This window comes from Microcebus murinus, chromosome 27, assembly GCF_040939455.1.
Source record: "Microcebus murinus isolate Inina chromosome 27, M.murinus_Inina_mat1.0, whole genome shotgun sequence".
NCBI classification, from domain to species: domain Eukaryota; kingdom Metazoa; phylum Chordata; class Mammalia; order Primates; family Cheirogaleidae; genus Microcebus; species Microcebus murinus.
Genome location: NC_134130.1, coordinates 6,830,755 through 6,851,103, shown reverse-complemented (window position 1 = coordinate 6,851,103; position 20,349 = coordinate 6,830,755). Strand labels below are relative to the sequence as shown.

The 20,349-nt window shown below is 62.0% G+C and overlaps 4 protein-coding genes across 7 annotated transcripts; 2 read left to right on the top strand and 2 right to left on the bottom strand.

Annotated features, from left to right (window-relative positions):
• Positions 1 to 382: 382 nt before the first annotated feature.
• PLEKHJ1 (pleckstrin homology domain containing J1) lies at positions 383 to 2,484 on the bottom strand. Its single transcript, XM_012745690.3, has 6 exons — positions 2,246 to 2,484; positions 2,091 to 2,158; positions 1,947 to 2,013; positions 1,121 to 1,211; positions 963 to 1,026; positions 383 to 892 (listed from the first exon to the last, which is right to left on the bottom strand). Exons 1-6 carry the CDS (start codon positions 2,337 to 2,339, stop codon positions 827 to 829), a joined length of 450 nt encoding a protein of 149 aa, XP_012601144.1. The 5' UTR covers positions 2,340 to 2,484; the 3' UTR covers positions 383 to 826.
• A 357-nt stretch (positions 2,485 to 2,841) lies between these two features.
• Positions 2,842 to 11,917, top strand: SF3A2 (splicing factor 3a subunit 2). Of its 3 annotated transcripts, none has more exons than XM_012745683.3 (9): positions 2,842 to 2,927; positions 5,925 to 6,088; positions 7,129 to 7,200; positions 8,407 to 8,453; positions 8,729 to 8,838; positions 9,981 to 10,030; positions 10,124 to 10,264; positions 10,843 to 10,911; positions 11,013 to 11,917. In XM_012745683.3, the coding sequence occupies exons 2-9, from the start codon at positions 5,963 to 5,965 to the stop codon at positions 11,808 to 11,810; spliced, it is 1,413 nt and encodes a 470-aa protein (XP_012601137.1). In that variant the 5' UTR covers positions 2,842 to 2,927; positions 5,925 to 5,962; the 3' UTR covers positions 11,811 to 11,917. The 3 variants fall into 3 exon arrangements, with proteins under 3 accessions (XP_012601137.1, XP_012601138.1, XP_012601139.1); XM_012745684.3 differs by having other exon boundaries at positions 2,846 to 2,933; XM_012745685.3 differs by lacking the exon at positions 2,842 to 2,927 and adding an exon at positions 2,986 to 3,479.
• Positions 11,918 to 11,997: 80 nt separating this feature from the next.
• Positions 11,998 to 15,433, top strand: AMH (anti-Mullerian hormone). Its single transcript, XM_012745682.3, has 5 exons — positions 11,998 to 13,038; positions 13,579 to 13,721; positions 13,921 to 14,029; positions 14,114 to 14,273; positions 14,354 to 15,433. The coding sequence occupies exons 1-5, from the start codon at positions 12,627 to 12,629 to the stop codon at positions 15,210 to 15,212; spliced, it is 1,683 nt and encodes a 560-aa protein (XP_012601136.1). The 5' UTR covers positions 11,998 to 12,626; the 3' UTR covers positions 15,213 to 15,433.
• A 41-nt stretch (positions 15,434 to 15,474) lies between these two features.
• JSRP1 (junctional sarcoplasmic reticulum protein 1) lies at positions 15,475 to 19,237 on the bottom strand. 2 transcript variants are annotated; one of them, XM_012745686.2, is made up of 7 exons: positions 19,163 to 19,237; positions 18,169 to 18,307; positions 17,788 to 17,825; positions 17,533 to 17,656; positions 16,998 to 17,171; positions 16,182 to 16,273; positions 15,475 to 16,066 (listed from the first exon to the last, which is right to left on the bottom strand). In XM_012745686.2, the coding sequence occupies exons 2-7, from the start codon at positions 18,269 to 18,271 to the stop codon at positions 15,569 to 15,571; spliced, it is 1,029 nt and encodes a 342-aa protein (XP_012601140.2). In that variant the 5' UTR covers positions 18,272 to 18,307; positions 19,163 to 19,237; the 3' UTR covers positions 15,475 to 15,568. The 2 variants fall into 2 exon arrangements, with proteins under 2 accessions (XP_012601140.2, XP_012601141.2); XM_012745687.2 differs by having other exon boundaries at positions 17,533 to 17,647.
• Positions 19,238 to 20,349: the final 1,112 nt, after the last annotated feature.

Sequence of the window (20,349 nt, the reverse complement as noted above, 5' to 3'; positions counted from 1 at the left end):
TCAAACAAGCTGACATGGCGCCCTGTTGGCAACAAGGAGCAACACTCTTGGGCTTTACCTAGTCCCGTGGGTGAGAGGCCAGTCGAGGTCCCGGCCACACCCAAGGGCAGTGCCCTGGACACTAGGGCTGCGACTAGTCACCTTAGGAGTCCTGCGACCCCACTGCACTCCATCCTGGGGGTCCCAACTGCCCACACCTTTCCTGGCTTAGGGTTCTAGGTCTCCCTCAGCACAGGTGACCCAGCCCCTGCCCCTCAGGCACTAAACACTGAACCTGGAGGAGACCCCAACCCTGGGCGCCTCCCCCCTCTCTCAGAGCAAGGGCCTCCCCAGCCTGGGGAGGCTGCCCCAGCCCCTCTTCCTTCACTCCACCACCATCCACCACGGAACAGAGGTACCTTTATTTGAACAAAACGAGACACTGGCCTGGGATGACTCTCCCCAGGAGTCCGGCAGATTCACAGCTGGTTGAGGGAGACAGCCCCTCACCACATTCACAGCATCGTCTAGCTTAGTCTAGCTGAGTACATTCGCCCGGCGCAGGACAGGAGTTGCACCAGCCCAGGTGCGTGTGGAGCCTGGATGGACACAGCTGAGGGGCTAGGGCGGAGCTCCTGGGAGTGGACGTTCATGCCTGGAAGCAGCACGTGGCACCAAGTGCCAGACCAGTCCAGTAGGTCCCAAGGCACGGAGAGAGCAGCTTGCCGGGTCACTTCTCCAAAAAGGCAGCCCCTGCCCACCCTCACCCTGCCTTAGGCTTTGGTCTTCAAACCCAAACGCCTCCCACTGAAAATCCAGGCTTGGGTAGGGCAGGCAGCCGCCTGTCTCATGCCTTCAAGCTGCTCAGCTGAAACCTGGCCTCCTCAGATATGCCAAACTGCTCCAGGGGGTCCTGCAAGGCAGATGGGTGCCATGAGCCAGGCCCGGAAGACTGTCCCTGCCACCCCCAGGCCCGCACGCACTTTGCCTGTCATCTTCTGAATCTCTTTCCTATAGAAAATGAGGCTTCTCCGCATGAACTCGTAGCTGCAGGAGAGGGCAGTGCTCGGTCAGATTCCCACTTGGCAGAGCCGCTGTGCCCCAGCCCTCAACTGTCCCCCCACATCTCACTGGGCCCCACCTGGCCTGACGCAGAGCTTCAGTCCATTCCTGACATTGTTCCTCGCTGCAGCACTCAAAGTAGTACTTCCTCTCTGGGTCCTCGATGAAGCCTGGGGAGGGAGACAGCCCTGCTCTGCCAGCCACAAGCCCTCTGCCAGCCCTCCTCTTGCCGGCGCCCCAAAACCATCCCCCTCTGGCCCCAGCATCCCGTCATCCTTCTGCCTACTATGCGCTGAATTTCATCCCCAGAACCTAGAAAGATGGCCCTAAATCCTATCTAACTAGTCTCTTTATAAAAGGGAGAAACTTGGGAATCCCAAACGCACACAGGGAGAACTCCCTGTGAACATCGAGGTGATGATGGTTCTACAAAACAAGGAGACCAAGGATTGCCGGCCACCACCCGAAGCCCAGAGAGAAGCCCCCCAAACGACCCAGCCTTGATATCAGACCTCCAATTTAAGAAACTGTACAGAGGTGTTTCTGGTACTCAAGCCACCCAGTATGCAGAACTCTTACGGAGACCCTGGCAAACCGGGAGAGGCCCCACCATCCCCTGCACACGTGCATCTCCCACGGAGACCCGGGAGCACCCCCCTACCCCCGTCCGCAGCACGGGGCTCGGCAACCCACAGAGCGACCATTCTGGTGGCGGCTCAGGAAGCGACTCGGACGGCTGTCCACCCGGCCTCGTGCGAACAGCCGGCGTCCCACGGGCGGGAGCCTCTGGGCCACCTGGCAGGTGCGCGGAGTCGCCCGGGGCGAAGGCCTGACCTTGAGCTGCCCGCGAACAAGGCACTCTCGTGCCTGGGGAGGGTCCGCGGCCGCGCACCCCACGCACTCACTGATGGAGAAGCCGCTGGGCTCCTCACGGGCGACTCTGCAGCGCTCCAGCAGCAGGGCTCCGACGGGCTGGTGAGACACAGGGCGCCGGCAGTGAGCGCGCGGCTCGCGGGGACCCCCGCCCTGGCCCGCACCCCGCGCCCTACCTCGGCCTCGTCCGTGCGGAAGTAGAAGAGGAAATTCACCACTAGCTTCACCAGCCGCCGCTTCACCACTGCGGGCACAGAGCGGGCTCAGGGCGGCCGCGGGACCCCGCCCCGGCCCCCCGCTCGTCCGCGCCCCGGCCCCCGGCCCCCCTCACCGCTGCCCTTTTTGGGGCCCCGCATGCCCAGCTCGGCCGCCAGCTCGGCTGGCTGCCGGGACAGCGCCTGCAGCTCCTTCTCGTTGTAGCGCATGGCGCCGGGGACCAGGGGTACAGCGGGGACCTGGGCGCGGGCCGGGCCGTGGCCGCCGCCAAAAAGGTCTCGAGGCGCAGTTCCGGAAGCGCCGCGCGAGTTGCTGCGCCTGCGCGCTCGGGGCCGGCTGTTCCCGCTGGCACCACTGGGGGCCGCACGTAACCTTGAAACAGGAAATAAGCCGGACCCGGGTGGAAGGAGAACCAAAGCACCACCCCACCCCTGCGACCCGCGGCGCCCGCCCCCACGGCCGCCGGGCGCAGGCGGAGGGAGCGGTAATGTTTTGGGGAGGCTCAGCCCTCCCTCTCGCGAGAGCCGGTCCTGCGCGACCGGGAGCCCACAGAACACTCGCTGAGAGCGTTGTGCGCACGCGCACCTCGACTTCCGGCCTCAAGTTCAGCCCTGCCCCCTTGAGCCCTTTCTCTCGCGCCTCCACAGAGCCTCCGGGCCGCGCGCTGGACGGGCCGGGCATGCGCAAACGGCAGGCTCCGGCCCGTTTGCCCCGGAAGTGCTTGTTTCGCCCGCCACGCGCGTGCGCAGAGCCAAGTCGTGGCGGTGGCCGATAAAGCCTGGACAGCTAGGCCTCAGGTGCGTGTGAGTAGCGGTCCCAGGTGTGGGCGGCGGCCGCCGGGGTCCCGAAGTTCCCTAGAAGCGGGCGGATATGGGAGCAAGGCGCCTGCAGCAGGGGTCGCGGGCTGAAGGGCGCGTGGGCGGCCTCCCTCATCCTGCGGGCGTCCAGCCTCCCGCACCCCGCGCCCTCCGGCACCCCGCGCTGGGTGGGACCCTCTTTGCCCTCTCAGCTCTTTCCCGGCAGACCCGTTGGGGTCTGGGCTGAGATCGCAGCTAAAATGGCCTCGGGCGCCTTCCGTGTATCCCAGGGCTTTTCGGAGTCCTAACTTATATCTGTTAGTTGACTGGCTTTGGGATCGTGGCGGGTCACTAAAAGACACCGCGAGCATCAGTTAGTTGTCTTAACTGTTAAGACGGGAGTAACAGCCTCAGCTCCACGCCGGGGGCGACCTGAGACGGTAGCTGGCTCACTTTGCAGGTGCATCCCCGGGCGCTTAGACTTACGACCCCGGGTCCGCAGCTCTCATCTGCTCTTTGGCAGCACAGAACAGCTGGGAGGAGCTCTGAAAAGTAGGTTGCTTGCTTTTAAGAAGATAATTGTATTTCCACCAAAACAGCAATTAGTTCCTGATCGCTGGTCCAGTCCCAGGCCCCAGAGGCTGCCTCTCCTCAATTCTTAAAGCCGTTTTCGCTGGTCTTTACCTTCATAAATAACACACTTCTTTCTGGTTATATCGACTTTTAGATATCATCTGCTGATTTCTTATCAGGGGCGGTGAGATCTTACTTTTCCTTCCCATTCTCCCACTGCAGCATCCCTTTCTATACTCTGAATGAGTTTATATCACAAACTTTAGTCAAATTAGTGGTCACATTTTCCAAGGCTGAAAATACTGTTGGCTGATAAACCAAGTAATACGTTCAACTAAATTCCTTTTCTTTTACCCTCCCTCAAAGCTAATTAACTTCAGGATTTTCTTTTTTGTTTCATTAGCCTGGTTTTTATTTCACTTGTTAATGTTTTCCTCAAAGCTTCAACGTCTCACACACCTATCCAAGTGCATTTTCCACAGGTTTTGATAAAGTGATCTCCTCTTCTCTTCTGCCAGACTCCCAAATATTCCTGCTCCAAATTAGACTGGTTGTTGTCTAGCCTTGCAGCAGAGCTGTTTTCCCAGACCTTTGTGTCATTTCTCTCCTGGACTGGCTTCTGTTTTCCATCTGGCCATATCTTTTCTTTTTTCTTTTTTTGCAAGTGTGAAATAAAGTTTATTAAGGAAGTACAAGGTAGATTTACCGAGCAAGATATAAGTTTAAAGAGTAAGAGCAAGATACATTTGCCACGGAACAGTGTACAGACACCTCTGTTGTGACAAAAGGGCCTCTTTTCTTCATTCTATCAGAGCAGATCTCCTGGTAGCTTCTGAAGTAATAGGTGATTTTTTTTTTTTGAGTCCGTGATTATCTGAAAAATGACTTTATTTTACTCCCATACTTAGAAGTTTGGCTGAATATAAAAATCTAGATTGAAAGTCCGTATTCAGATAGCGAAAGTGTTGCTTTAGTTTTTGGTGTTGCTCTTGGAAGGTCTGGCCCTATTCTGGTTTCTGATCTTTTGTTTCCATTTTTCTTTCTGTCTAGCGGAAGCCTAAGATTTTCCTTGGTGGTATAAAAAATCCATTTATTGAGGGTCTTTTTATTTGTTGATCTGGGTGGGTCCTTTTTACCTGGACAATTAGGTCCTTTTCCTCCTGAGATTTTTTTTTTTTTAATTTCTTTGAGAACACTCTTACTTGTTTGATAATATTCTGCTATTTTTATTTTGTTGGATTTTTTCTTCCTGTTCTTATTCTGGAATTTCATCTAGACTCTTGCTTTTCCTATTTTTTTTTTCAATTTTTTGTTGTTCTTTATGAAAGATTTGACTCTTATCTTGATGCTCTGGTATTGATTTTTTTTTTTTTTTTTTTTTTTTTTTGAGACAGTGTCTCACTTGTTGCCCAGGCTAGAGTGAGTGCCGTGGCGTCAGCCTAGCTCACAGCAACCTCAAACTCCTGGGCTCGAGCGATCCTTCTGCCTCAGCCTCCCGAGTAGCTGGGACTACAGGCATGCGCCACCATGCCCGGCTAATTTTTTTTTTATATATATATCAGTTGGCCAATTAATTTCTTTCTATTTATAGTAGAGACGGGGTCTCGCTCTTGCTCAGGCTGGTTTTGAACTCCTGAGCTCGAGCAATCCGCCCGCCTCGGCCTCCCAAGAGCTAGGATTACAGGCGTGAGCCACCGCGCCCGGCCTGGTATTGAATTTTTTGTTTGGATCCTCCCATTTTTACTTTTCAGGGGCTTCTTTTTGTTTTAATTTGACTCCTTATTACTTGGCTTCCTATTCAGCTTCAGGGCACAGTAACTTCCCGTATAATGAAGAAGCATGTTAACAATATCTTTGTTGGCGTTTCCATCGAGTTTCTTTTTTCTCAGATACATCTTGAACATCTCCTGTGCATTAGGTGGTGAGGATCTGCAGAGAGATGTCTTCATGCCTCCATCAAATTTACAGCTGAGCACAAGAAATAGAGTTTAGGTTGGGATGAGTCAGTGTAGCCAATCAGAAAGGGACTTTGAACACTGGAGGGTTGAGGGCAGTTAGTGAAGACTTCCTGGAGGTGGTGACTCATGAGAACTTGAACTTGTCTTGCCTGATTGGGCCTTCTGTGTGCTTTGCATTGGCATTTCACTCTGGGCTGTGACCTCCTTGCCACCATCCTCCAGGGTCACTTGCAGATGTGCCCATGATCCTTTAGGACCTGTGTTGGGAGCCTCTCAAAACAGGTTCTGGCTTCCTGTTTCTGTGCCTGTCCCACAGGGGCCCCAGCCTCCTGGGAGAGACTTGGTGGAATAGGTCATGGTCCCTAGGCCTGGCTGCATTCCAGGTGGGGGGAGTGCAGATGAGGGCGGGTCCCAGCTGCAGCCACCATACCTGAGCTGTCATAGTCACTCTCCTCTTTCTCCACAGGCTTCACCCCAGTCTGCTGAAGCCCTAAGGCTGGCACCATGGACTTCCAGCATCGGCCCGGGGGCAAGACCGGGAGTGGGGGCGTGGCCTCCTCTTCTGAGAGCAACCGTGACCGGAGGGAGCGCCTCCGGCAGCTGGCCCTAGAGACCATCGACATCAACAAGGTGTGCCCTGCATGCTTTCGGGGGGCACTGGGAGGGGACGAGCAGGGGCCTGGGGTCAGGACAAGGATCCAAGGCGTCCAGGAAGAGGTGCTGCAGGGCTCTACCCAAGACCTGGCCCCTGCGCACATTGGGCTGGGAGCTAAACCTCGGAACTTGACCCTGGCTTGTTCGGAGACCCCAGGGGCCCTGGGCCAGATGGTTCTCTGGGGTGGGGCCTTCCTGGGCATCACAGGGTGCTGAACAGCATCTCTGCCTCCACCTACTCCATGCCAGGGGCCCTCCCCAGCTGTGACAACCAGTGTCCCCTGATGTTGTCTTCTTGGGTAAGACCCCTGGCATCAGCGTGTGGTTCCCCTCACACTCTAAAGTCCACTGAGACGTGCCCAGCCCTTGCCGTGTGCTGGGTGCCCCTAAAGGGCCTCATGGGCTTGGCCTGTGAAGTGCTCCTGTTATTGTCCCCATCTTCCAGATGAGGAAGCAGGCTCAGAGAAGGGTGGCACAGCTGTGGGTGGTGGGGTTGGGAATTGAGCCCTGATCTGTCTGTTCTGGCTCTTAAGGTGAGAAGCGGACACACTGGTGCCTCTGCTGCTGGAAGGAGGGAACCCAGCTGCCCTGGCTCAGGGCCTGCGGGAACGTGGCTCTTGAGGCCACTTGTCTGGCCCATTTGCTTTTCTTCTGCCTGTGTCTGGCTCGTGCTGACACTTGGCCCATTGGTGTGGTTGGGGACAGACCCCTGCCTGGGAGACAGTGACTAACAATGCTGTCCTGGCTCTGCCCCCCTTAGACTCAGAATGTGAGCCTGGGACTCCCCAGAGTCAGGCGCGCCGGCCCTGCTGAGTTGGCCGCTGCACTTTCATGAGACCCCAGATGGTCTGCACCAGTGTCATCAAGGTCTCTTGCCAGGCCACAGACCCCGGTCTCGCCTGGTCCTGCGTCTCAGTGACACTCAACCAGCCACGAGTGCCCTGCCACAGGGCAGGGACATCTCGGTGTGGGTGTGATCCGCTGCTGTCTAACTGGACTGTTTGTTCCCTCCCCAGGACCCCTATTTTATGAAAAACCACTTGGGTTCATACGAATGCAAACTCTGCCTGACGCTGCACAACAACGAGGTGCGTTCTCGGGGCTCTCGTGAGTCTGGCCTGGGCTGGGCTTCCCGAGGTGCTGCCCTGCCCCACAGCTTCCTCCCCTTGCCCAGTGCAGTGTGTCCCTCCAGTGTTGTGTCACCCTGTCCCTGGCATGTCCCAGCCCCCAGCCCTGTCCCCTGAGAAAGTATTACAAGCCTGGGCCCACCACTCAGAACTGACCGCTCACTCGCTGGGGAGTTTGCTTTGAGTCGTGTCTTTTTGTGGAAAAAATTTGGCTATAAGTACAGGCTGAATCCCTTCGTCGTCAGCTCTGTCCTCGACTCCTGGCTCCTGAGGCCACCACCACTGCCGGTTTGCTGGGCGTCCTTCTTTGGACACTGTTGATACCATGTCTCACATAAGCATATGTCTGTGAGCAGCAGGTGTGGCATGAGCGACAGGCACTGTCATGTGCTTTTTGTGTTAAGTCTCCCACAAATAAGAATGCACCTGTCACTTGGCGGTGGTTTTCATGCTACGTTGTGGTTTCGAGATCTAGTCGGGTGTGGCTCTAGGTCACTTACAAGGGTCGTAAGATCGTCCAGGTGACACTGCAGTGAATAGCCACTGGACTGTCATCTACATTAGACTAATTCATTCACTAAGTAGCAGGTTTTGTTTACTTTTTGCATGTTGAACGTTTGGTTTGCGGTCAGGGCTGAAGGGAGCAGTCCTGTAGACCAGGGTCTCTCCCTGCCCGCCGCCCCCCCCACTCCTGGATGGTTCTCTGGGGTGGGGTGTCCTGGGCACTGCAGGTGCTGAGCAGCATCCCTGCCTCCACCCACTCCTTGCCAGGAGCACCCCCAGCGTGACAACCACAGATGTCCCAGACATGGCCCAGTGTCTCCTGGAGGGTTGCAGGGTCACCCCTGGTGAGACGCCGATAGAGGTGTTGCATCCTGCCCATGCGGGTGTGCTGGAGTTGGAACGGCGGGTCCAGCTGTGCACGCTGCAGCATCCCACACTGCTGAGGCTTCCCATTTCCCTCTGCAAACCGGCTAGAACTGGTTTCCTCAGCATGGGTCAGGTGTCTGCTTTGCTGCAGGCCCCTCCAGTTACTCTGTCTCCGCGGACAGGCCAGCCTAGCTCCTCTCTGGGCCCTGTTCGTGGCAGGCCTTTACGAGGGCTTCAGGGACCTGCACCCTTTGCCTGTGCACTTGGCCTTGACTCCTGTTTTCTTCTCCACCCCAGGGGAGCTACCTCGCACACACCCAAGGAAAGAAGCACCAGACCAACTTGTGAGTACCTCGTGCTTGTGCCCCGACCCATGGTTGACGCTCACACCCCCGTGAGGCCTCCAGACCCGGCTCCCGGGTGCTGGCCCCAGAGTGAGGTCTCCGATGGGTGTTGGAGAGCAAGGAGGTGTGGCGGAACCCGTCATTGTTCCATCCCCAGAGTAGATGAGCTCCAAGGTCGGGGCGGGGGGGGGAGGGGAGACTGCCAGCACCAGGGCCTGTGGCCTTGGTGGTCTGCACGAGGAGGGGCCCCAGTGCCTCGTCCGTCCTACCCACAGGGCCCGGCGAGCAGCCAAGGAGGCGAAGGAGGCCCCTGCCCAGCCTGCGCCCGAGAAGGTCAAGGTGGAGGTGAAGAAGTTTGTGAAGATCGGCCGCCCGGGCTACAAAGGTAAGTCTGTCCAGGAGTGGCACCGGCTGGTGGCTGCTCTACAGCATGAATGGGCTCTTTGGGCTCAAGTGCAGGAGGTGGGACCTAACATCCTCATCCCTGAGCCTCAGAGCCACAGTCCTCTGGCTTTTGAGGCCATCCCTCACCCACGCACAGCCTCTCACCGCTGTCCAGGATGCTGGCTGAGCCTCCGTCCCACCTGCGGCCCTTCCCTGGCCGAGCCAAGGTCCGCACACTCCTCGCCCTGCTGGCCCATGCATGTGGAGCTCAGCCTCCCCTCTGCGCTCTTGTTAGGGTGTCCTGGAATCTCTTGGAGTTCTTTCCACTCCAAGTTAAGTAAAAGCAGTGGGAGGGCACTGGGACCCTGGTACATCCTCGGCACGTCAGGATAGGACAGGGAGAGGAGTGTGTCTGGGAGCAGCTCATGGAGCGGGACTGTCTAGGGTTGGCTGTCCCAGCAAGCTGGGCGGGTGGCCAAGCTGGAACAGGGATTGAGTTCTGCAAGTTGAGCAGGGAGGAGGGCCACCTGCCTAGCCAGTATACTTCACAGATGCTGGGGCGTGCTGTGCACCTACTGCTGCACACGGGACACCGCAGTGCTGAGGCCTGGTCAGGCCAATGAGGGCCAGCTGGAGCCCTGGGTTCTGGGTGGGCAGGCCATGACAAGGTTCTAGGTCTGTCCTCAGCACACTTGGGAGATGGAGGTATTATGGGAGCTGATGTGCCCTGGGGCCATGTGGGAAACTGGCTGTGATGTGCAGGGGTTTGGCTTGGCCTCACTCTGGTGGCAAAGTGGCCTCTCCCAGCCATGAAGTCCTCGGCTCCTGCCTGGTGGTGTCCCAGCATCCAGGGATAAGGGGCAAGGCCAGTGCCAGGGCCTCCAGGGACTGTGAGACTGAGCACCCTATTGGATGGCATTTCCTGCTAGGCTCTAGGGATGGGACCCACTTTCCAACCCCTGCCTGGGTTATCTTGGGCAGGTGACCTAGCCCTGGCACACCTGTGCGTCACCTGTAGCACAGTGCCGGGCCCAAGTGAGTCCATCCAGCCCCAGAACCTCCCTGATGTCCTGCCCTCCTGTTGAGTGGGCGGAGTTAGCTGCAGACCAGCCGCCCTTGACCCAAGTTCCTTGTGTGTTGCAGTGACCAAGCAGAGAGACTCGGAGATGGGCCAGCAGAGTCTCCTCTTCCAGGTGAGATGAGGACCCCAGGTGTCGGGCATGAGGGGAGGGGGTCCCATAGGTGTCCCCTGAACGGTGGTGCTGCCACTGTCTGTGTCCCCACAGATTGACTACCCCGAGATCGCTGAGGGCATCATGCCACGCCACCGCTTCATGTCCGCCTATGAGCAGAGAATCGAGCCCCCCGACCGGCGCTGGCAGTACCTGCTGATGGCCGCGGAGCCCTATGAGACCATTGCCTTCAAGGTAGCATGGCTACTGGGGTCCCCCAAGACCCCATGACACGTGGCATCAAGGAGGGTCTTCACAGTCTAGGTGGGGGTGTCTACCAGCCCACTCCAGGGTGCCCCTTCCTTTGGTTGGAGGTGTGTCCTCTGAGTGTACCCTTCTTCCCAGGGGAGGTACTTCTAGTGACTACCATTATGGCCACAAAGTGCAGACCCTGCCTGATGTTGGCTTAGCGCCCAGATCTGTAAGGCCTTGGTCAGGTGATTTAACCCCCAGAGGCTGTTGTAACCTGTATTCCATGCCTGCACTGGGCAGCAATAATTAACATAACTGCAGCCTCCCCAGGGTGTTGGGATTGGCAAGCAGCTGAGCCAGAATCTGCCCCAAAGGGGCAGTCATCCCAAAGGTCACTGAACCTTGTCCCCCTACAAAAAGCCATATCAGGCTGGGCCGCCTCAAGGCTCTAGGAAGGGTCTACTTTCAGACCCCGGAAGCTGGCGCCTCGGGCTCCATTGAGCTCTCTGCCTGGATGGCAGCCCTGGGCCCCTGTCCTGAAGGCCAGGAACCAGGAGCCCTTTCTGTCACCCTGCCCCCAGGTGCCCAGCAGAGAGATTGACAAGGCCGAAGGCAAGTTTTGGACTCACTGGAACAGGGAAACCAAGCAGGTCAGTTATGCAGGCCCTGGGCAGTTCGGGCTTTCTTGCAGCACCCTGCCCAGCCGTGTCCTTGTGCCAGGGCCCTGCCAAACCTCTTTGTTTCTCTCTAGTTTTTCCTCCAGTTCCACTTTAAGATGGAGAAGCCCCCGGCTCCACCCAGCCTCCCCGCTGGGCCTCCCGGGGTGAAGCGGCCCCCACCCCCACTGATGAATGGGTTGCCCCCGAGACCACCGCTGCCTGAGTCCTTGCCGCCACCCCCACCAGGAGGCCTGCCTCTGCCACCTATGCCTCCCACGGGGCCTGCACCCTCAGGGCCCCCAGGACCTCCCCAGCTGCCCCCACCAGCCCCTGGGGTCCACCCCCCAGCACCAGTGGTCCACCCTCCCACCTCTGGGGTACACCCCCCGGCTCCTGGGGTACACCCCCCAGCACCAGTGGTACACCCTCCCACGTCTGGGGTCCACCCCCCAGCCCCTGGGGTCCACCCCCCGGCACCAGTGGTCCACCCACCAACATCTGGGGTCCACCCCCCAGCTCCCGGGGTCCACCCCCCAGCTCCTGGGGTCCACCCACCAGCCCCAGGGGTCCATCCTCCATCAGCTGGTGTTCACCCCCAGGCCCCTGGAGTGCATCCCCCAGCTACTGCAGTTCACCCCCAGGCCCCGGGGGTACACCCACCAGCCCCAGGGATCCACCCCCAGCCTCCTGGGGTCCACCCTTCAGCTCCTGGGGTACATCCTCCAACTCCTGGGGTCCACCCCTCCGCTCCAGGAGTCCACCCCCAGCCCCCTGGGGTCCACCCCTCAAATCCTGGAGTGCACCCCCCAACTCCCATGCCTCCCATGCTGAGGCCCCCACTCCCCTCCGAAGGCCCAGGGAACATACCACCTCCTCCCCCAACCAACTGAAGAGCTGCCCCCTGGCCCAGCACCCCTGGTGTTCTGTGTTCCTGTGTTTTCCCATGAGAAGTCCCGTTTTTGTACTGTCCTGAGCTCATTAAACAGCCTCCCCTGTGCGTGGCCGGACTGATGTATGCAGCGGCTGTGGGGCCCAGCGGGCTACTAGTGAACGCTGGGCATGCCGGGCAGGGGCCCCCCACCCACCATGCGCAGGGCAGCTCAGGGCCAGGACCAACTGGGGGGACCCTGCAGCCCCCCAGGAGACACTGTAGGTGGCCAGGGTGGCAGCTGGTCCCTGGAAGGCTGCCCTGTGGAGGACAGACCTGTCAGCCAGGAGTGGGTCTGGGGGCCCATCCTGGGGAGGGAAAGAACAGACTCCTTGCTGCCTGTTGGGGTCTTTAGGCAATCCCCCAGGGGTGGGGAGACCAAGCTGAGTTTGGGGCTATCATGCTCCTCCAGGCCCACCCACGGGCGGGAAGACAGGACATCTGGTCTCTGCTCTCCTGGCGCCACCCCTGTGCAAACCCGCCACTGTCTAGTCTGGCCGCCCCCGCTGCTCACTCCCCGCCTGGGTTCCCGCTCACTCCAGAGGGGAGAGCCCCTCAAGGACAGGGTTTGACACGTCCTGCAGGCTGAGAGGGGAGATAGGCTGCCGAGTGGCACAGAAAGGGCTCTTTGAGAAGGTTGCTCAGGCCTGGGCTCAAGAGCGCTGGGCATCATCCCCCAAGGTCACATGGAAGAGATAGGGCCTGCCCTCCCGCACAAACATCCCGCCCTCGCTGGGACCATTTAAGCTCAGGCAGCGCAGCCCTGGCAGCACCCACAATGCAGGGCCCGCCTCTCCCTCGCCTGGTCCTGTTGCTGCCGGCCATGGGGGCTCTGCTGGTGGCCGAGACCCCGAGAACAAAGCAGCCAGCCGCCAGCACAGGGGGTCTCATCTTCCATGAAGACTGGGACTGGCTGCCAGGCAGCTGGCAGGACCCCTTGTGTCTGGTGACCCTGGGTGGGAGTGGAAACCACAGTAATGCCCCCCTAAGGGTGGCAGGGTCCCTAAGCAGCTATGAGCGGGCCTTCCTGGGGGCCGTGCAGCAGGCCCACTGGGGCCCCCGAGACCTGGCCACCTTCGGGGTCTGCAGCTCCAGCGACAAACAGGCTGCCCTGCCCCTTCTGCAGCGCTTGGGGGCCTGGCTGGGGGCACCAGGGGGGCAGCGGCTGCTTGTCCTTCACCTGGAGGAAGGTAGGTGGGGGCCCGGAGGGCAGCGCCACCTGCATCCTTTAAGGCAGCTGGGGTCCTCCCAAGGGAGACTGGGTGCTAGGGAGCCTCACCCACCGCAATCCATGGCCTGGGAGGTGGACACCGCTGTTTTCCTGTCTGGGGTCAAGTCCCCAATGCCCCTCTCTCAGACCCATCCCTCCCACAGTGCCCAGGGAAGGTGTCACTCACCCTACCTACAGAGAATCCAAGGGTATGTGGCCACCAGAACTCTGGGGTTCCCCCTCCCCACACCCCAGGCCACCTGCCTCCTTGAGATCTCCCACCCAGAGCCCCCAAGGCTGCAGCCCCACCCCAACACTGACATGGCCACTGCCCACCGGTCACTCCTCTCTGGCTGCAGGAGGCAGCAGAGGGGGCCCGCCAGTGTCCTTCCCTTTGGGGTCCAGAGTGGCAAGAATGGATGCCAAAGGCTCCCAGCTGGGGTGGAGGCTCTCCCTGCAGGACAGGTTGGGGAGGGTCCTGGGCCTCCATGGCTCAGGTGCTCCCTTGTCCTGGCTGCAGTGACCTGGGAGCCGACACCCTTGCTGAAGTTCCAGGAACCCCCATCTGGAGGAACCAGCCCCCCAGAGCTGGCACTGCTGGTGCTGTACCCAGGGCACGGCCCCGAGGTCACTGTCACTGGGGCTGGGCTGCTGGGCACCCAGGTACTAGGGAGGTGCACGCCTTGGGCCCTGGGATCCCTTACTTTGCAGAAGGGGGGTGGATTTGTTAAAAGGTGGGCGCTTCACAGGAGGGCTGAGTCAAGTCTGGGATTTGGAGCGGTGGTGGGAGAAAGGGATGGACAGCAGGGCTGGGCAAGTCGCTGCTGCCACCCCACCCAGCCGGGCCGGGCCCATCCCGCAGAGCCTTTGCCCATCCTGGGACACCCGCTACCTGGCGCTGGCCCTGGACCGCCCGGCGGGGGCCTGGAGCGGCTCCGGGCTCGCTCTGACGCTAAGGCCCCGCGAAGACGGTAGGTCCTCGGAGAGGGGCTGGATGTCGGGTCGGCTGCCCTGGGCCTCAGCGCCTGAGCTGGCCCCACGCCCTCCCACTGCAGGTGTACTCCTAAGTACAGCCCAGCTGCAGGCACTGCTGTTCGGCGACGACCCCCGCTGCTTCACGCGGATGACCCCCGCCCTGCTCCTGCTGCCCCGGTCCCAGCCCGCGCCCCTGCCCGCGCAGGGCCAGCTAGACACAGTGCCCTTCCCGCCGCCCAGGTGCGCGCAGGCGGGGAGTGGAGGCGGGGGCAGCGCTGCCTGGCGTCCGCTCTCAACAACCCCCCCGCTGCGTGTTTCAGGCCGTCCGGGGAGCCCGAGGAGCCGCCGCCCACCACCGACCCCTTCCTGGAGACGCTCACGCGCCTGGTGCGGGCGCTGCGGGGCTCTCAGGCCCCGGCCTCTGCGCGGCGCCTGGCCCTGGACCCGGGCGCGCTGGCCAGCTTCCCGCAGGGCCTGGTCAACCTGTCGGACCCTGCGGCACTGGAGCGCCTGCTCGACGGCGAGGAGCCGTTGCTGCTGCTGCTACCGCCCGCCGCGACCACCGCAGGGGACCCCGCGCCGCCGCAGGGCCCCGCGTCAGCGCCATGGGCCGAGAGCCTGGCGCGCCGCGTGGCTGCCGAGCTGCAAGCGGCGGCCTCCGAGCTGCGTGGCCTCCCTGGCCTGCCGCCGGCCGTGGCCCCGCTGTTGGCGCGCCTGCTCGCGCTGTGCCCGGGCGACCCCGGCGGCCCGGGCGGCCCGCTGCGCTCGCTGCTGCTCCTGAAGGCGCTGCAGGGGCTGCGCGCAGAGTGGCGCTGGCGGGACCTGCGTGGGCCCGGGCGGGCGCAGCGCAGCGCAGGGACCGCCACGGCCGACGGGCCGTGCGCACTGCGCGAGCTCAGCGTGGACCTCCGCGCCGAGCGCTCGGTGCTCATCCCCGAGACGTACCAGGCCAACAACTGCCAGGGCGCGTGCGGCTGGCCGCAGTCCGACCGCAACCCGCGCTACGGCAACCACGTGGTTCTACTGCTCAAGATGCAGGCGCGCGGGGCCGCCCTGGCGCGCCCGCCCTGCTGCGTGCCCACCGCCTACGCGGGCAAACTCCTCATCAGCCTGTCGGAGGAGCGCATCAGCGCGCACCACGTGCCCAACATGGTGGCCACCGAGTGTGGCTGCCGGTGAGCCCTGAGTGCGGCTGCCGGCCTTGCGGACCGCTGCCCCCGGAGGGGCCCGGCACGCCCCTTCCCATATTTATTCGGACCACAGGCATCGCCCCAATAAAGACCAGGAAGCACCCGGCTGCGGTGTCCATGAGTGTTCCGGAGCCCGTGGGCCCCCTGCGCGCGCTCCCGCTGCCTCTTGCCCAGTTGAAAGCACCCCGACCCCCTCATTCAGGCCCTGCGTGTGGCTCCGGGTTCAGGCGCAAAGGAGCAGGCGACGCGGCGACCGCGGCACTCGCTTTTATTTCGCTGGAGCCGTGGGACACCGCGGGACGTCGAGAAGGCGTCCCGGAACTCATGCGCAGGACCCAGGCCGGCTCAGTCCCGCCCCTTGCCTGCGCGGTGCTTGTGGCGACCCGGGGGCCGGTCCTGCTCCTGGGGGCGCCGCGGGGAGGCCCAGGCCTGCCTCTTTCTGTCCTCCGCCTCCCTGAAGTCCCGCGCCCACGGCCGACGGCCCCCTTCGCGAGCCTCCCAGCGCCGGGGCGCGGCTTCTCGGGGCTCCCTGGCTGCCCGCGGTCTCTCCTTCCTCGGCCTCTCCTCTTTCTGCGGCCTCTCCGCCTTCTCCTTTCTCTCCGCCCTTCTCGGCCTCTCCGCCCTTCTCGGCCTCTCCGCCTTCCTCAGCCTCTCCTTGGGCCCTGGGTCTGCGAGGGGTTCACGGTCCTCCCCGGGTGCCTCCCTGGGTTCCCTTTCGTCCTTCTCTGCAGCCTCCCGACTCCCGGGAATCTTGGCCTTGTCCCCTGGCTTCTCCTGGGGCTCAGGCGGCCCGGGTGGGGGTGCAGGCGGCCCGGGTGGGGGTGCCCAGGCCGTGGGCTTAGGCTGCAATGCAGACAGCGCCATCCTGGGGTCAGTGCCCACCTCTCCCACCCCAGGCCTGGCTCCCTTTCCCCCATGAAGGTCCCACTGCCCCCTGTCACTGGGAGGAAGCGCTTACCGGGGGTGACTCTGGCTCTTTTGGGGCTGAGCTTGGAGGGACCCACAGCTCCCGGGCAGGTGCGGGGGCGGCCACCTCTCCAACCACAGCGTCTAGGGGGGTAGGGTCCGGATGAGTAACCCAGGACACGGACCGACCACACTGTCCATCCCTCCCTCGCCCCTAGAGCCCGCCTCCCCAGGACAGATGGAGACAGCGGCACGCGCTACCGGGTGCGCTGACGCTGGCTGGTCCCGATCCCTCTGAGAGAGCCGCTTCCCTCGGAACCTTCCTTTTTCCCGTCACGAAAGTACTGGTCATTCTTTCTCCGAGGGCTGTAGGAGCGTCCCAACAAGGGAGGGGCGCAGGCCTGCCCCTGGGGACGCTCACTGGCTGTCCTTAGCGCACAAAGGCCGCGGAACAATGTGGAAAGCGTTGCACGAGGTCCCTGGGGAGGCGACAGCCGGCTCACGTGGGACAGGGGTGCACAGGGTGCACCCTGGAAGGGGAAGAGCCCCTGCAAGGTCCACAGTGGGGGGCCCAGACCTGACCGTGGGGCGCACCAGGTCCAACCCTGCGGAGGGAGTGCACAAGGTGGGGACTCGGGGAGGGAGGTCCCGCACAGGGCCCAGCATTCGGTGAGAGGGCGCCCAAGGTCGGTCGCTTAAGGGGTGATGTGCAAAGCTCTATGGCAGGACGCAGGCCTGGCTACTGAGGCGCACAAGACTGCCTGGAGAGGAGGCTCCCAGCCCCTGCCCTTGTGGCCCTTCCCTGGAGAGGTGGGCGGGCCTTCAGGACGACCCCAACCCCGCCCCGCTTCTGGGGAACCCGGCTCACCGCGGCACCGCTGGAAAGCCGAGCCCAGCAGCGCCACCAGCAAGGCGAGCACCAGGCACTTGTTGAGCGTCACGTCTCCCCAGGGCAGCTCCTCGCTCAGGGCTGGGGGTGGCGGCGGCGGCTGCGGGGGCGGCGCGGCCTGCGCCTTCTTGCGCGCAGGGGCGCTTCGAGGGGCTGCGGGGGCAAGAGTGGGCTGCGCTCTGGCCAGCGGTCCGAGCAATCTGAGCCACCGCAGGCGCAGGGAGCAAGGGGTGCCCTGTGTCCTGAGCCCAGCCCGCCCCGCCTGGCTGTGCTGTCTGGGGCAGCTTCCCAGGGACGCCCAGACGCTCCTGGAAGACAATTTGCTGGAGCTTAGAGGACACCTTAGCTGCTGTCTTCACACATTAGTGGCGGCTCCCAGCCCATTTCGTCGCTGCCTGCCACTCCTGGACGCATGCCCTCCTCCCACCTCCAGATCCAAGGACCCAGCCCCAGGGACCTGCCCCATGTTGTCCCATGGCCACCCCCACCTCACCCAGGCCCCCTGCAAACCCACTTGCTCCAGGTTTCAGCCTTTCCTTCCCAGATCCTGGGGCCCCCCTGGCCGCAGGCTCCTTTTCTATCTTCTTGGGCCTGGTATCTGCACCGCCGCTGCCTTCAGCCATGGGTTCCTGAGTGCCCTGAGGAAATCACGAGATGTTCTGGGTGTTTCCTTCCAGCCCCAGACCCTTCCCATTGGCTTTAGAAACCCACCCCCCTTGACCTGCGAGTCTCTGGCTCAGGCTGAAACCTGGAGGGCCCAGCTACTCACGTGGGGCCAGCTGCTCGGGTCGGCCAGCCTGGGCGTCACTGTTGGTGTAAGCAGGGAGAGGCAAGGTGGCAGGGACCCCCAGGCCAATCCTGCCCTCCCTCCACCCCCGGCCCTGCTGGGTGGATGTGGGTGACTGTTCCATGTCACAGACGGGCTCAGAGACAGCCTTGCCCAGAGGTGAATATGGCTTCAGTGGCAAGGAGGGGTTCAAGCCTGGGCTTGTGTGGACCAGACTTGCCTTCCTTGGGGACACTTTACAGACCCCGGGGCAGAAATAGGGGCCTGGGGTTGGATGTGGGGAGGGAGCACAGTTCAAGCCAGTCCGATGTGGAGACTGCACCACTGGGGATGGGTGTCGTCCAGCCAGCGCCCGGGGGGTACCTGGAGCCTTGTCGTCCTGTGGCTCAGCCAGTGCGGAGAGGTCCTCGCCAGCCTGGCAGCTGCCCAGGCCTCCATCCAGCTCCTCCCAGCCTCTGGTCGCCATGGAGATGGCCAGAGCCCGGCCGCAGGCCCAGGGCGCCTGGGTAAGGTGGGAAAAGGGGTCTCGCATGTCCCTGAGCCCCTGCCACGGCCTGGGCCTGACCCACGGGTTCTGCAGACATGAGCTCGCTGGCTCCACCGCTCCCATGTCCCGGCCTTTGTTCTCGGACTGGGCACCCTTCACTTGGCAAATTCACCCTCATGCCGGGCATGGCCCCCGACGCCTGCCTTGGGACCCCGCCCTAGAGCCCAGCCATGAGCACATTAGCAAAGGCTGCTGGGGCCCAGAGAAGGCTGGAGCCCACCCAAGGTCACACAGCAATGAGTCAAACCAGAACCCCTAGCCTCAGGGTCGGCTCATGTTCTCTGAGACCAGGGACTATTTTTATCTGGTGCCCGAGGCCAGCGGGATAGGCCAATGGGTGGCACAGCCCCTCCCAGGCCTTTGCTCCCATGGGGTCTCCCTCCGTGCCATCCCGACTTGCTATTCCTGGCACCCAGACCCCTGCCTGACCCTGTGAGTCTAGAGGCACACGGAGCCCCCGCAGCCAGGTCCAGCCTGGCTCTGTTCCCGTGTGCCAGATAAGGAAACTGAGGCTGGAGACTAGGCGTTGGCTGAAGGCTGCATGAGCTTTGAAGTCAGACCCTGTTTTTTGGGGTCCCTGTGGCCTCTAGCTGCCAGCAGTAAAGTGTCCCCATCCCTGGGGCTCCAAGGCTGGGAAGTGGAGTGGGGGAGGGGGCCCACGGACAGGGGAACGTGGTGTGTGGCCCCTTGGTGTGCGTGTTTGTGTATGGGGGGCAGCCACAGGAGTCGAGGACCCCATGGACCTTGACGACACCCTCCCAGACCCAGGGGATCCCCAGCAGTTCCCAGGCCACCCCCAGCCCCGCTTACCCCTCAGCCGCTGCGCTGAGCCTTGTGGCCGGGATGGAGTATGGGGAGGGTGGCCCCTAGACAGACAGCAACAGGTGGCCGGACACAGTCGCATGGGCCAATCAGCATGGCCTTGGAGCAGGGGGGGTGGGGCTGGCACGAGGGAGGTCATGGCCAGGGAGTCCCCCACCCACCTGCTATTGGAGCAGGGCAGGGCATTAGCCTGGAGGGAGGGACCCTGCCCCTATTTCAGCCCAGAGCCACTGTCAGGCCAGGAAGACTTGCTCGCTCTCTCCCCGTGGGGGGCTTGGCAGTCACCCACAGGGACGGAGGGGACCCTAACTGGTGGCTGGCAGAGCCCAGGGGCAGCAGGGAGGGCTCCCTGGAGGAGGTGGCGTCTCTATCAGTTTGTCCCACACAACCTGCCGAAAAAGAGCTGCCTGGAATCTGGGCCCAGAGACCTGTTTCCTCATCTAGAAAGTGGGGCCACTCCCTTCCAGGGTGGTGACGGGGTGGAAGTGAGTTAATCCTCCATATATGACCACCCGATAGCCCCGGGCTGCCTCTGCGCATGGTTTTTCATCGTTCCACCTGCTCACACGCCTATACCTTGGTTGGATCATCACCAAACACAGTTTGGGGACCAACACCCAGAGGTGAGGCCCCCTCTCCTCACACCCTGTCGGGACACCGAGTACCCAGGTGACATCACCTGGTGCAGATGGGGTCCCAGGTTCTCTTCGGCCGATCACAGTCTCCCCTCGCACCCCGTTCTTCTCTCAGCCCACCCTCGGGGACGGCAGGAGTGTTTCATCTCCGCCTCCCGGAGAGTGGGTGTCCACACCTCGGACGTGGGGTTCTTCTGGGAGGGAGACGCCCCCGTGCCTTTTAGGCGATCGCTTTGAGTGAGGAAGCCTAAGGGACTGGAGGGCAGAGGCAGCCGCAGAAGCCACATCATTCCTGGGGAGTCAAGAGAGAGTGGCTGGAACCTCATGTCCCCCAGTGTCGCGGGCTCCCCAGTCCGTGCCCTGCTCGGCTGAGCAACGTCTCCCCCTGCCACCTGGCGGCGCCGCGGCTCACCCACGCCCTTTACGCCGGGTTGACCTGGCGGGGCCCTCCTTCCACAGCCTGCTCCCCTGTTATGGGTGGAATCCTGTCTCCAAAACACACGTGCAGTCCCAACCCCTGGGCCCCCAGAAAGTGATCGC

Coding starts and splice junctions, on each gene's coding strand:
- PLEKHJ1 (XM_012745690.3), bottom strand. CDS start 2,339: ATGCGCTACAACGAGAAGGAGCTGCAGGCGCTGTCCCGGCAGCCAGCC. Junction 2,159..2,245: donor GGGCCCCAAAAAGGGCAGCG/GTGAGGGGGGCC, acceptor CTGTGCCCGCAG/TGGTGAAGCGGCGGCTGGTG. Junction 2,014..2,090: donor TCCGCACGGACGAGGCCGAG/GTAGGGCGCGGG, acceptor GTGTCTCACCAG/CCCGTCGGAGCCCTGCTGCT.
- SF3A2 (XM_012745683.3), top strand. CDS start 5,963: ATGGACTTCCAGCATCGGCCCGGGGGCAAGACCGGGAGTGGGGGCGTG. Junction 8,839..9,980: donor CGGCCGCCCGGGCTACAAAG/GTAAGTCTGTCC, acceptor TGTGTGTTGCAG/TGACCAAGCAGAGAGACTCG. Junction 10,031..10,123: donor AGCAGAGTCTCCTCTTCCAG/GTGAGATGAGGA, acceptor GTGTCCCCACAG/ATTGACTACCCCGAGATCGC.
- AMH (XM_012745682.3), top strand. CDS start 12,627: ATGCAGGGCCCGCCTCTCCCTCGCCTGGTCCTGTTGCTGCCGGCCATG. Junction 14,030..14,113: donor GCTAAGGCCCCGCGAAGACG/GTAGGTCCTCGG, acceptor CTCCCACTGCAG/GTGTACTCCTAAGTACAGCC. Junction 14,274..14,353: donor GTGCCCTTCCCGCCGCCCAG/GTGCGCGCAGGC, acceptor TGCGTGTTTCAG/GCCGTCCGGGGAGCCCGAGG.
- JSRP1 (XM_012745686.2), bottom strand. CDS start 18,271: ATGGCGACCAGAGGCTGGGAGGAGCTGGATGGAGGCCTGGGCAGCTGC. Junction 17,172..17,532: donor AAGGCTGAAACCTGGAGCAA/GTGGGTTTGCAG, acceptor TTGCCCCCGCAG/CCCCTCGAAGCGCCCCTGCG. Junction 16,067..16,181: donor AAGAGCCAGAGTCACCCCCG/GTAAGCGCTTCC, acceptor TCTGCATTGCAG/CCTAAGCCCACGGCCTGGGC.